Source organism: Vipera ursinii (assembly GCF_947247035.1).
Source record: "Vipera ursinii genome assembly, chromosome: 1".
Classification (NCBI taxonomy): Eukaryota; Metazoa; Chordata; class Lepidosauria; order Squamata; family Viperidae; genus Vipera; species Vipera ursinii.
In genome coordinates, this window is record NC_139512.1 from 275,547,947 (window position 1) to 275,561,132 (window position 13,186).

Sequence of the window (13,186 nt, forward strand, 5' to 3'; positions counted from 1 at the left end):
GCGAGTCCCTTGGCAATCAAACCAGTCAGTCCTAGAGGAGATCAACCCTGACTGCTCTTTAGAAGGCCAGATCCTGAAGTTGAAACTCAAATACTTTGGCCACCTAATGAGAAGGAAGGACTCACTGGAGAAGAGCCTAATGCTGGGAAAGGTTGAGGGCAATAGAAGAAGGGGACGACAGAGATTGAGGTGGCTGGATGGAGTCACTGAAGCAGTAGGCATGAGCCTAAACGGACTCCAGAAGATGGTAGAGGACAGGAAGGCCTGGAGGAACGTTGTCCATGGGGTTGCGATGGGTCGGACACGACTTCGCAACTAACAACAACAAGGCTTTAACTATTGCAAAATAGTTGTATAGTATAAATAATATCTATAACTGTTTTGTTCCATTTTTTTTCCTTTAGCCAAAACTGATAACTCCTTCAAGGCTTTTCTGGATGCACGCAACCCCACTAAACAGCATTCTTCCACCTTGGAGTCTTTTCTTATCAAACCTGTTCAGAGAGTGCTGAAATACCCTTTGCTTTTGAAAGAACTAGTGTCTCTGACTGACGTAGAAAGCGAGGAGCATTATCATCTCACAGGTACTTCCCCAACATTTAAGAGTTTGGGTTTATATTTAAATTAGTATTTGAAAATTGAACATGGATTTAGCACTGAGCTGTCCAAAGGATAATTTATTATGCAATTTTCTCAGTGTCTGTATTTGAGCTTCACACTCGTCTTGCTTTGAGTCTTGTGCATTGGGTTGCTTTAGACTAATAAGCAACTTGTTGCATTATCCAAGTGCTTAATTAAGATTTAATTTAAAAAAGCTATTGTCAATTCTCTTTACAGCCATTCTAGAGAGGGCCAGGCTGTATGTCAAAGGGAAGGCTAGACTTTTCCCAGTCTGGACAATTTAACAATGACTTATTGTGACACCATATTGTAGAACACACAGCACAATAAGCAGTGATGTGGGGCTCCTTTTTGGTTTTGCTTAATGCAATAAATGAAATAAATCATTATGGTTGTGAAGCTCGTTTTTACCAGTTACTGTAGTGAAACTAGTCATTAAACCATAGATGGGTTTGGGTTAAAGTAAGCATATGTGTAGATAGGTAGGTAGGTCTGAGAAATTGAGTAAATTTGCTCAGAGAAATCACAGAGTTAAAAGTTTCAGCCCACTTCGTTCCTGTTTAAGAATGGAAGGGATGAATTTTGCAATAATTTGCTATTGATCTTGGGATACTGTCTCTTCTAATGATGATTTATGATTAGACTTATGATGATTTATGAATCCAGTCAGAGTGAATGAATTTCCCCATGACTTGTGAACTACTGGGGTAGTTTTGGCTGTTCTGGGTATTGTCAGCAATATATATAATGCCTAGGTTTTAACTAATTAGATGCCCTTCCCATCAGAAGGTACTATCTTATCAGTTTCATCATTAACTGGACTTCTGAGATGTAGGTTATGGGGCTCAAATCTTCTATTAGGAATTTAACTTATGAACCCTTTGTACTTGGATGTTTATATGCAGTGCGTTAGCTTTAGAAGCTATCTGGGTTATGGTGCTCAGCCATTTGTAGGAAGGGATATACAGAGGCTGTCAGAATAGAATATAGAGCCCATTTTCTCTTAAGGTCTCAGAATGGAGATATTCAGATGTTATAGTATATCATGCCCCTTTCTTTATATGACTTCCACCATGACCACTCTTGCAGGGAGATGGGTGGGTGGATAGAATTCCTATTTTTACACAGTGTATATCCTATGTGGTCTGAAACCTTAAGGGAAGCTGCAGACTGTTGACTGCAGGGACCTGGATTTCCTAATGCTAATGCTCTGTAGATAATCATCCAAGTGTGAGGGCCCGCGAGTTCAATTCCTGGTATTTTTGACCTAATTAGAATAAGGTCTGGCTACTTATGTCTGACAAGTCCCAATAAAGATAAATGTGGTGCCTCCTGGTGGCCAAAGTAATCAAAAACACCACAGGATTTTATGTAAAAATAGAAAGTTCTCTCCCTGCTAAGAAGGGTGAAATCCTATAAAACTCCATATATGAGGGCAAGACATAATGTAACATCTATATTTCATTGGCATGAGATCTTAAGGCAGGTAGGTTAGATGTAAATATCCGCAAAAATCACAATCTTGACTTCAAAATTGCAGAAGCGCTGAAGGCAATGGAAAAGGTAGCCAGTCACATCAATGAAATGCAAAAAATTTATGAGGATTATGGTGCGGTGTTTGACCAACTAGTTGCAGACCAGAGTGGAACAGAGAAAGAGGTAAGGAAGCCTGAATTCTATTTTTAAATTTTATTCACAGATCAGTCATCCATTGGTCTTAGTTCTGGCAGAACAATAAAACTAAACATGGATTTAGACAGGTATTAGAATCTTTTTTCAGTTTAGATTGGGAAGTTCAAAACAATTTCCTGAAAGGAAGGCAATGGCAGACATTTGTTATTCTGTCAAGAAAATTGTCTGGATTGTTATCAGAGCCAAGCTTGACTTGAGAGCAATTTTATCTTTACTTTAAAAATACCAACAGGAAAAAAAGAGACAACAACATCTTAGTTCAGTTGCTGATCAATGCCTTGGGTATTAATGTCTGTTATCTTCTCTGTCTTGCAATCTATGTTACACAGTACTATTAAATATAGAAACAGATAACAGAAGCAACCTAGAACTAAGGAGAAACTTCCTGACAGTTAGAACAATTAACCAGTGGAACAACCTGCCTCCAGAGGTGGTGGATGCTCCAACACTGGAGGTTTTTAAGAAGAGACTGGACAGCCATTTGCCTGAAATGGTATAGGGTTTCCTGCCTGAGCAGGGGGTTGGACTAGATGACCTCCAAGGTCCCTTCCAACTTTATACTATTATTATTATTATTATTATTATTATTATTATTATTATTATTATTATTATCATTGTTCTGAAGGCAAATTCTTTAAAGTACAATCCCATCCGTACACATATCCCTCTAGTAGTAAATCTCACTGCACTCAATAAGATTTCAGGTTGCTGCAGTAACTGGAGTCCAAGACATGCTAAAAAGAATGCCTCTTCAAAGTTTGCTGCCTTAAAAGTAGAATTGTATGTAAAATGATATACCTGTGACTGTCAAGCCTTTCACATTAATTGCTGACATTTTTTGAAATCATCGGAACAGTGAATTTACCTCTTTCTAAAATCAGTGGGTATTTTGCAGTGAACTTTTGGTATAATGCTGATCTATGGAGGAAATCATCCTCACTTTTTTTCTTTTTAGGTCACAGAACTTTCCATGGGCGAACTTCTTTTGCACTCTACTGTTTCATGGCTGAATCCATTCACATTGTTGAGCAAAACAAGGAAAGAGTTGGAGCTCACAGTATTTGGTGAGTGATCAATACCAGTTTTATTAAAATCTCCCACCCACCCACCCCCAAAATTGGAAACTTAGGCTGTCCTAAAATCTATATGTAGGATACGCTTAACACAGCCAGTCCCTAATTTGCTCAAATTTGCATTGGTGATTCTGAGAATTTTCATCCCACCAGACAATTAAAGCATTGCCATTTGGGGAACACTAGGCCTGGTCCAAAGCCTGCTGTCTAGTATCCTGTAAGACCTTACTTTAGGAAAGTACCATAACAATTCATAATACCATTAACATTTTTCCCATTGGCCAGAAAGGCAGCAGTAGACATGGTTTAATTACCATGGCAGTCAGGATTTGGGAGGCGGGCTTCAATCCCTTAGACTTTGAAGATTAGTTCAGTAATGGAAGGGATTTTTTTTCCAGCTGCTGCATTTCTAAGATTTAGGTGTGCAGAATAGATTGCTGGATTTAGGTATTCCAACTGCAGGGCTGCCTGGATGGACATAGTTAATTCTGTTCTGTGATAGGGACTACTTGGAGTAGAAATTCAGTCCCTGGCAGCCGGGGTCACTTATCGGTTTTTTGATGTTCTCAAAATGTTATTCTTTTAGCAACCCTATTAAGCATTTCAAGAAGCAATATAGATAGATGCTACATATCAGGTAAAATCCAAGCATAAACAAATGGATCTATTCACTCCTGGGAATTTTCCTGTCTTTCATGTACTCCTGTGTGTCAAAATCTGTTTTAAGAGTGCTACAAGATCTCCAAGAGTAGAGTTGGAGGGCAAGAGGGAATGGTGAGGCCTCCCCCTCTTGTTCCATTTCAAGCCTAAGGGAGGACTAGAATTCATGGTCTCCCTCTTTCTAGTCCTGTATCATACCAAACTAGGACTCTCTTTTAGTCCTTCTGTGGCTTTGCAGGACACCCAGGCCCTTTTAGTGTGCTTTTTCTTAATATTACCTTGGACCACTACAGACTAATAATTCATACCAACAGTGGAAATCAACTGACACTTTTACTGAGTGAAAGAATCCTTCTCATTATCTGATCTTTGCATTTCTTTTTTTTTGTCACTTATTCAGCAGGACTTGGTGATGTTGCACTGTGGTGGCCACTCATAGGCTATAGTATTTGGAAGGTAGCAACGTGGATGCTTTTAGCAATGTCATGTGGAAAGCAAATTCCAAACATTAGAATGAATGTCATATAGCTTTTCTTAGCAGCTTTTAAGCCTCCTGTTGGTCTTATGCAATTGAATGTTATTTACTGTATGCAGTATATATTGAACATTTATATATTGTTATAGAGCAGATAGTTGTTTTACATATGGCAAAATTGTTGTTTGTGCTCTCATTTTGTTTTTAGTATTACAGGGGGAAAAAACCCCAATATTTCTCGTACATGCATAATTCTTACTGTTAAAGCTGATTTTAATATTTTATTTTAATCTGTGCTGCATTTGCACAATCCTATTCGTAGTTTGTATCCTATTTTGACATGCAGCTTGAAGAGTATGTGATAATATTCTCAGGAAGAATGTAGTTACTGGCAGGTTCAGGAATTTGTCCCAGACCTTGATCAAACAGTGGAGCACTAATCAAAATGGCATTTGTGATATACAATGTCAGTTCCTGTTGAATTTTAAAAAGTAATTTAGCATGTACTGAAAAGTATGGTAGTATATCAATAAAAGCTATCTTTTCTTTTTTAGTTTTCAAACGGGCGGTCATCTTAGTGTATAAAGAGAACTGCAAATTGAAAAAGAAATTGGTAAGTATTTAGATTACTAATAAATCATGAGTGGTATGTAAGTATACAGCTGGAATTAAAAGTTATTGAATAAAAAGAGGACATATTTTAGGGATATAAATACTCTAGACATCAATTATCAGAAGGAATAATTTGCTAAAATAAAGGAATCATCTTTAAAAGCCTAAGACGTTCAGATTTAAAATGATTATTCGAGTTGAACATGAAACAGTTTGCAAAAGCATACATAAGCTATGCTCTTAGTAATTGGGTAATATAAATCAGGCAAGTTCCCACTCTATGTTATGGAAAGCTCACTTTCAAGGATAAATGAAACCACACATAAAAAAATAGAAGTTAGGATTTTGAAATTTTCTGTACAGTATAAAATTGTTTTAATGTTTTAAATGTGTTTAGTATTGGTCACAATTTTTTTTAAAAAAATAAGAGTGAAAAGCAACATTCTTAGATTGAATAACAAGGAGTTTTGGGAATAATATTTTTAATTGTCCTCTCTTGTACTTCTTTTTAAAAGGCAGGTAATGTCCGTAATAATCAGAACGATCTGGATTTGTTTAAGTTTCGTTGGCTGATTCCTTTATCTGCTCTTCAGGTTCGACTGGGTAATACAGCAGGTGACTTGATTTTACCAAACGTATAATTTTTAAACAGTCTCTTATTTTTATCATTTTGGAAGTTTGTCAGCCATGAATATATTCTGTTAAATTTTTCATTGCTTCCTTCATAAATATTGCAACTGATGAAAAGTTCAGTGTATCAAGTAGGCTGGGTCACCATAACATTGGAATACAGTTTTAAATGCCAAATCTGAAATAATTCACTGCAGTTTAAAGCACTTTTGAATACTTTTGAACATTATTAGGCAGCAAGCCTGTTCTTACTTCCTCTGCTGATCTAAAAGCTTTTTCCACTGTAAGGTGCTTCTGGTCCGTGATGAAATGGCAAATGGAGCAGAAAAGGCAACCTTTGCTGATTGCTCCTCTTTCCTGCTAATTTCCCATGGCCACGCTACCTCCTACAGGGTTGGGTGATTTTTGGAAACACGGAGGAAGGCAGCAGTGGGGGACTGCAGAGGGAGAAAGGAAAGGATTGCTGAGAGCCGTCACATTCTGATTTTCATTAACATGAATCCTGTGAGCAGAATTCTACTGAAGAAATGGTCTTATTAACAAAAAAGAATCTGAGTTCCAAAAAGAAGACAAGGAGGGAAAGGCAGAGCTTTGCTTTACAGGAAAGTTTTCTTTAAACTAAATAATCCCTCCTTGTTTCTTCTGATCGACCACTAAATGTGTTTGTGTGAATCTCCAATGCAGGTAGACAAAACAATGATTGGTGATAAGAACTCCCTAAAACAATGTCAAAACAATGCTTTGAAGTATGAATTATTTCTAGTAACAAGTCATACAGCTGTTGAAATGCTAAAGCATGTATATTTTTCATTCTTGCCTTTGATCAATTATAAATTAAAATCACAGAATGGTAAATACCACAAAATACAGTGCTTCACTGCACGCACGCACAAATGTTTCATGCTTCTAAATTTAAGAAAAGTTAACTAAATTAATCTTAAGAAGAATTCAAAATATTAAGAAGAATTACCTATAAAGATAGTTCTCCGTTAACAACTACTCGTTCAGCGACTGTTTTAAATTATGACACTGAACAAGTGGTCCTTACCAACAATCCTCAAATTTCTGGCTGTTCCAGGATCCCTCTGGTCATGTTATCGTGATCCCGGTGCTTGGCAATTAGTCATAAGTCCCTTCATTCAATGCCCTCTTAACTTTGAATGGTTGCTGAACAAATGGTTGTAACACAGGACTGACTACCTGCACTTAGCAGAAAAGCCATATCCTCTCTTCGAATTTTGGAAGACAATGGTAAAAGTATTTATGAAACAAAACAATCGCTTCAGCAAAAGTCTTGTTGCAAGAAAAAGCCATTGACACGATCTCTTGGATGAACTTGAAACCCTAATTAAATTCTCATATTTTGGCTGGAGACTTGCAGGTATCGTTAAATGTTTGTGAGAAAGTTTTTTTTCTACCCACAGGAACTGAAAACAGCTGCATTTGGGAACTGATTCATACAAAGTCAGAATTAGAAGGAAGACCTGAAACAACCTTCCAGCTGTGCAGCAGGTAGAACCAAAACTTGATTTCTAATTTCTAGGTGGATTGTTTCTACTTTCTTCTCCCCTTTAAAGTAATATAAATTAATATTAATAAATTAATCTGTGTAAACACCATACTATTTATTTGTGTAAGAGTCCCATAGGCGTCTATCCTGTTTGATCAAAGTCAGACGAAAGATTCTTAGGACGCTGTTCAGAGAGTTCTCAAAAGCGAACCAAACAGAAGTGCTAATTTGAGGGGATATGAAAAAGGCTAATCTGGGGCACTTGGCCCAGTGCCTAGTTTTGTTTCCTAGAACAGAAATCTTGCTTTGGGCAAGAAAAGAATCATTATATAGGAAGAGAACCAGGCCTTGATAGCTAATCTTAGCGGTAACTTAATGTTTTGCATTGACTTAATGTTTTTCTTTACAACTACAGTGACTGTGAAAGCAAGACCAACATAGTCAAAGTGATTCGTTCAATTCTAAGAGAAAACTTCAGGCGTCAAATAAAATGTGACTTGCCCTTTGAGAAAGCATATAAAAACCGCCTAATACTGCATAAGAATCGAATTCCTGTTTCAGCAAAATTAGGTAAGAAAATACTTTCTTAACATGTATGCCAGCATTTTTATGTATTAATCTATGGCAATAATATTAATCATGATAAATTATGCTTCAACAGGAGATATTAGTTGTATTCCACTGAAAGTATTGGAGAAGCAAAACAAGATCTGTCCAACCTATAGATTGCCTACCAAAATACTTATTTAGAATTCAATGGGGTGATATTTTTTTCTTTGCCATACTTACTGTGGCAGCTGTTGTGGAAAATTGACCATAATGTATTTGTCAGTGCTGCAAACATTGGATGTTTTTGCTCTGACAATATAAGAGGCAGCCTTTTGCTTTAAACTGCTTCGCTTTGAATCACTGAAGTGGGGAGGAATGTCAACCAGATGTTTTGGTAAGATAAGAAATAGCACACTACAGAAAGGAAGTGAAACTTCATATGTTAAACTAATTGGATAATGTGATTTATGACGTGTAATTAAGGGAGGGAATTGTTTGTAAATGTTTGTTTGCCAGCTTGAAATAATTTAAGGAAGAAATATTTACAACCAGCTGAAATCTTTACAGATTACATTGGTTGAGTTTGAACCAATTATGCACGTTCAATACTCCTTTATAACTACTCTATCTGTAACAATGGGAAGATAGCAACAAATGTATGTAGACAATCCTTATTTACCAACCACTTGTTCAGCAACCGTTTAAAATTAAGGTGCTGAAAAACACTTATGAGCTGTTTTCAGGGTTGTGGCCATCATCACATCCCTGAGGTCACATGATTGCAGTTTGAGAGCCTGGCAACCAACATGCATTTACAATGGTTGCAGCTTACCATGACCATGTGATCACCATTTGTGACCTTCATATACAAATTCTGACAGGCAAAGTCAATGGGGAAGTCCCTAGGAAGTAGCAAGTCAGTCATGTGATGTTGTGCTTAACAATCCAAAGTGATTTGCTTGATGACCACAGCCAGAACTGATATTGTAAGCAAGTGCAGTTATGTAAAATGTCACTTTATCTGCATACAGTTGCAAGAAAAAGTATGTGAACCCTTTGGGATTACGTGGAATTTTGCATGAATTGGCCATAAAATGCGCTCTAAACGTCATCCCAGACCAGACATCCCAAGAATATTGCTACACTGAAACAGTTTTGTGAAGAGGAGTGGTCCAAAATTACTCCAGATCGTTGTGCAGGTCTGATCTGCAACTACAGGAAACGTTTGGTTGAGGTTATTGCTGCCAAAGGAGGGTCAACCAGTTATTAAGTCCAAAGGTTCACATACTTTTTCCACCCTGCACTGTGAATGTTTCCATCTTATGTTCAATTAAAACATGACAACAGCTAATGTTTGTGTAGTATTATTTTAAGCAAACTGTGTTTTTCTATTGTTGTGACTTACATGACGTTTAGAGCGCATTTTATGGCCAATTCATGCAAAACTCCACGTAATCCCAAAGGGTTCACATACTTTTTCTTGCAACTGTAGCTTAGCAATGGAATTGCCGCTCCCAATTGTGACCTGTGAAGACTTCCTATAATGGGGCAAATATTCTAGTTGAAAAGGTAAAAATTCAAAGTGAGGGATTAAACATTAAAACCATCCCACTACCTATTCGCTTTGACCATGCACTGCCTGGCTCAAATTGCTCTTTCAACAACCATATAACTAGATATGACTAGGAAACCTCTGATGATTTCCAAAGTCCCATTCATTTTTAATTGCTCTTCTTCAAAGACTAGAGTTGAGATATTTTCAGCAACAGTAAGGCGGCAGAAACAACATGATGCCCATGGATGCTGTCTAAATGCTTTCCAGGCTATGCCTCTCACCTCACTTGACTTGATTTTTTTTCTATTATTTTAACTGAAAAGCAATAAATGGAAAACTACATCATGCTACAAAGCAAAACATTTCCCTAGGACCCTTCTATAGAGTCTGCAATAACAGCGCTAGGAAGTTATAATCTGGGACCTATTCTGGAAAAGAGTTAATGTAACTAGAAAAAGCCAAGACTAAGCTGGTGGAAAGCATCATAGGGGGCCTAGGAGGATGGGAAAGAGCAGCTGTATTTGTTCTCACAAAATACCCAAATATCAGTAGGCGATCGTGTTTTCCTTATGCCAAATATGCTAGTCTTGAAAGGTTGCCTGCCCTCTGCTGTCCAGATTCTCACTGTTTATTTCCTGAAGTCTCTCCCTCTCTCTTCTCTAGCACTTAATTGCATCAATCAATGTTTCAATGGTTACCACAGTTGTTGAGTACAGAAACTTGATGGATGTATTTTTACATTGGCAGCTTCTTCCAGATCACTGAAATTACTGAAGAATCCTCCCAGTAATGAATGGAACAGTAATACAAGAAAAGGAAATGAGCCAGATTCTGATGAATGCAGTTTGAGCAGCAGTACACCAAGTAGCAGCTGCCACACTACCGACAGTATCCTGGAATCTAAAAACTCATCTCCCGTGAAGGGTTTGCAGAGCTGCGCATCCGATTTTTCAAATAGTCCTGTAAAGGAATCTGATATTCTAAGTGATGAGGAAGATAATTTCCAGCAACTTCTAAAAAAAAGCAATCCCACGAAAGACATAGAAATCCAGTTCCAGCAGTTGCAGATTTCTGAGATTCGGAATGATGATGTGGAGACTGCTTATCCTCCTGGGTTAGAGAACAGAGGTGGGCTGAGAGCAGAAGAACAGCCTAAACTAATTCGTGCTCACTTTTGCCCTATTAAACGAAAAGTGAACAGCACAAGGCGTGACAAAGGGACATTGCGGGCAATGCAAGAACAGCATCTGTCGCTTGACAATCAGCCTGATTCTCCGGGTTTTGATCTGAATTCAATTTTAGAAAGGGAATTTAGTGTGCAAAGTTTGACATCAGTGGTTAACGAGGATTGCTTTTACGAAGCAGGAGACAGACATGGAAAGTCCTAGCTATTTGATTTGCAACTTGATAAAACTACTTAACTCTTCAGTTTAATGCACTACTGGATTTTTCCATAAAGGTAGTTGTAAAGGCTTAAGTTATTTTAATTTATTCCATAACAAAAAAGTTTACCTTGAATTTGCAAATTCTGTAAAATAATCTCTTCCCCTTTCAGTATTAGGTAACATTTAAACACTTTTGAAAACATGGGGAGGTGAGATGTTCATTTTTTTAACCTGAGTCCAATTAGCTTTCATTGAGCATTTAAGAGCATGTTAGTTTCTGCTTTATTTAAAGTCAAAATTAAGTTATTTCAATACAGAGTAATAGAGTCCTCTGTAAATTGTACTAAAATGTAAATGGTTGTTTATACTTGATTTTTATATATGTTTGTACATATAAAAGTGTACTGGAATCTTATGGTATTTTTATTTTCTCTATAAGCTTGTACAGTAAAATGTTAATTGAAATAGGTAGATTTGTGCGTGTTTTGTTCTTGGTGGGGTTTTGAGGGGGTTACTTTTCAGTTATTTTACATTTGGCCTTGAGAAGATAAGCTTTGCTTAAGAAAAATGATCCTTATTCTCATTTGTAAATTTCATATACAATTTTGGTTAAAATTGAATATATTCAAAATCAAATTTATTTCAGTCCAATCCAAAAAAACTGTTAGGCTTTGTGGTTGCCTAATTCTAGGAAAGAAAATAGCAATCTTTCACAGTCCGTTTAAACTTGGCTGTCTTTTTCTTTTTCAGTTCCTCTCTGTAGTTGTATGCTAAAAGACCTGGATCTTCATCACACATTTTCCTGTAGACATTACAAAGGTTTTTAAATTGATATATGGACAGTTGAGGTGGATATAGAGTTGGGTCAACATCTGCCTCCATGAGCAACTGTTTAGCTTTTTCAAGGCGGTCAGCTTCTGGAAACAAAATCCTGAAAGAAAATAGTATTGGTAATCAATAAGGAACATTCAGTATTTTTATTTCAGATTTCTCATTTCAAATAATACTATCTTCTATATAGCTGGACTATGAATCATGGGCATCTGCAGAAGAGGCGGCATAGGAGAAAATGATAAAATGAGCACTGCAACATAAGCCTTTGCATATGTATTCTGATCTCATCTACCTAAAGGGTGAAGTTGCTTTGCAATGCTTTGTCATTCTGATAAAACAATTGGATTCTGGGAATGCTTTTGCTATGACTAATAGCAAGACCTAACAATGCAATGCTACTCTGAAGACCGAAGCACACTGCATGCCTTTCACTAGGTTACTGCAAAAAAAGTGAGAGTCTGAAAAAGGGTGAAAAGAACAGGTGCCCTTGCGCCCAAATGTTCAATTAAAGTCTTGCACAACTGAGATAGAGAAATAAGCTATGTCTTCAGAGGCGGATGCCAACCAACAATCTGTTCTGCCCTGCCTTTCATCAAATTTATCAAATTCCTAGGTTAGATTGCCTAGAGACACTGGAATCTGAATATAGAGCTTTTTAACATTCATATTCTACTGTGCTTTCTTAAACTAGGCCCAAGTGTTAATACATATTATAACTCCATATGCCATAGGCTAAATAATAATAAATAACATCAAATTTCTGATTTAACAAAAAACAGATTCCATCTTGACTATAAGGAACTACGAAAAGCAACTATTTCAGAGAAGGAAACTTATTTTGGTCACAAACCTCACTCTGTTATATCATTTGTTCTCTTGCCTCTAGTAAGGCAGGGTTTTTTTTACTTTGTTTTTACCATGGTTTGCTGAGGATTGTACATGAGTTCTCAATACGTACGGAAAAGGTAGGACACCTTTTTACACTTCATACCAGATTTTATGTACCAGCATGTTGACAAGACTTGGCCCTCATTGAAAAGGAACTAAAGCAATATAAGTAAGACCATAAGCCCTTAATTTTTTGTAACGTTTTCCATGACTATGTACAAAGTAGACAGTAACATTTAGATTTAATTTAGTCATAGATGTTTGCATTGCAACAATATTTTTCAGCATCTGCTTTCAAGTATAACAGAACATAGCTGATAATTCCTCACTATCTCCATTTAGTCCATATACAGGTAGTCCTTGACTTGCAACCACAGTTGAATCCAAAATTACTGTTGCTAAGCCAGATAGCTGTTTGTTAGTTTTGCCCCTATTTATGACCTTACTTGCCACAGCTGTTAAGTGAATCACTGCACTTGTTAATAACAGATATTAATTGATCTGGCTTCCTCACTGACTTTGCTTGTCAGAAGGTCGCAAAAGGTGAGCCGAGGACACTGTAACCATCATAAATACATGTCATTGCCAAGTGCCTGAATTTTGATCATGTGACCATGGAGATGCTGCAACAGTCATTAAGTGTGAAGAATAAGTCGCTTTTTCCAGTGTCATTGTTAACATTGCACGTTCACAAAACAAACT

At 37.0% G+C, this 13,186-nt stretch overlaps 2 protein-coding genes across 3 annotated transcripts in view; one reads left to right on the forward strand and one right to left on the reverse strand.

The window, feature by feature from the left end:
* Positions 1-11,327, forward strand: part of TIAM2 (TIAM Rac1 associated GEF 2) — an 83,818-nt gene extending 72,491 nt beyond the window's left edge. For both annotated transcript variants that reach the window (XM_083348115.1, XM_083348116.1), the window contains exons 19-26: positions 405-584; positions 2,162-2,280; positions 3,269-3,377; positions 5,076-5,134; positions 5,649-5,748; positions 7,188-7,275; positions 7,689-7,843; positions 10,125-11,327. In XM_083348115.1, coding sequence (XP_083204241.1) covers positions 405-584; positions 2,162-2,280; positions 3,269-3,377; positions 5,076-5,134; positions 5,649-5,748; positions 7,188-7,275; positions 7,689-7,843; positions 10,125-10,765 — 1,451 coding nt within the window. In that variant the 3' untranslated portion in view covers positions 10,766-11,327. The remainder of the gene's footprint in view (positions 1-404; positions 585-2,161; positions 2,281-3,268; positions 3,378-5,075; positions 5,135-5,648; positions 5,749-7,187; positions 7,276-7,688; positions 7,844-10,124) is intronic.
* A 55-nt stretch (positions 11,328-11,382) lies between these two features.
* TFB1M (transcription factor B1, mitochondrial) overlaps positions 11,383-13,186 on the reverse strand; it is a 38,829-nt gene continuing 37,025 nt past the window's right edge. Inside the window, exon 7 of the mRNA XM_083348124.1 lies at positions 11,383-11,693. Coding sequence (XP_083204250.1) covers positions 11,450-11,693 — 244 coding nt within the window. The 3' untranslated portion in view covers positions 11,383-11,449. The remainder of the gene's footprint in view (positions 11,694-13,186) is intronic.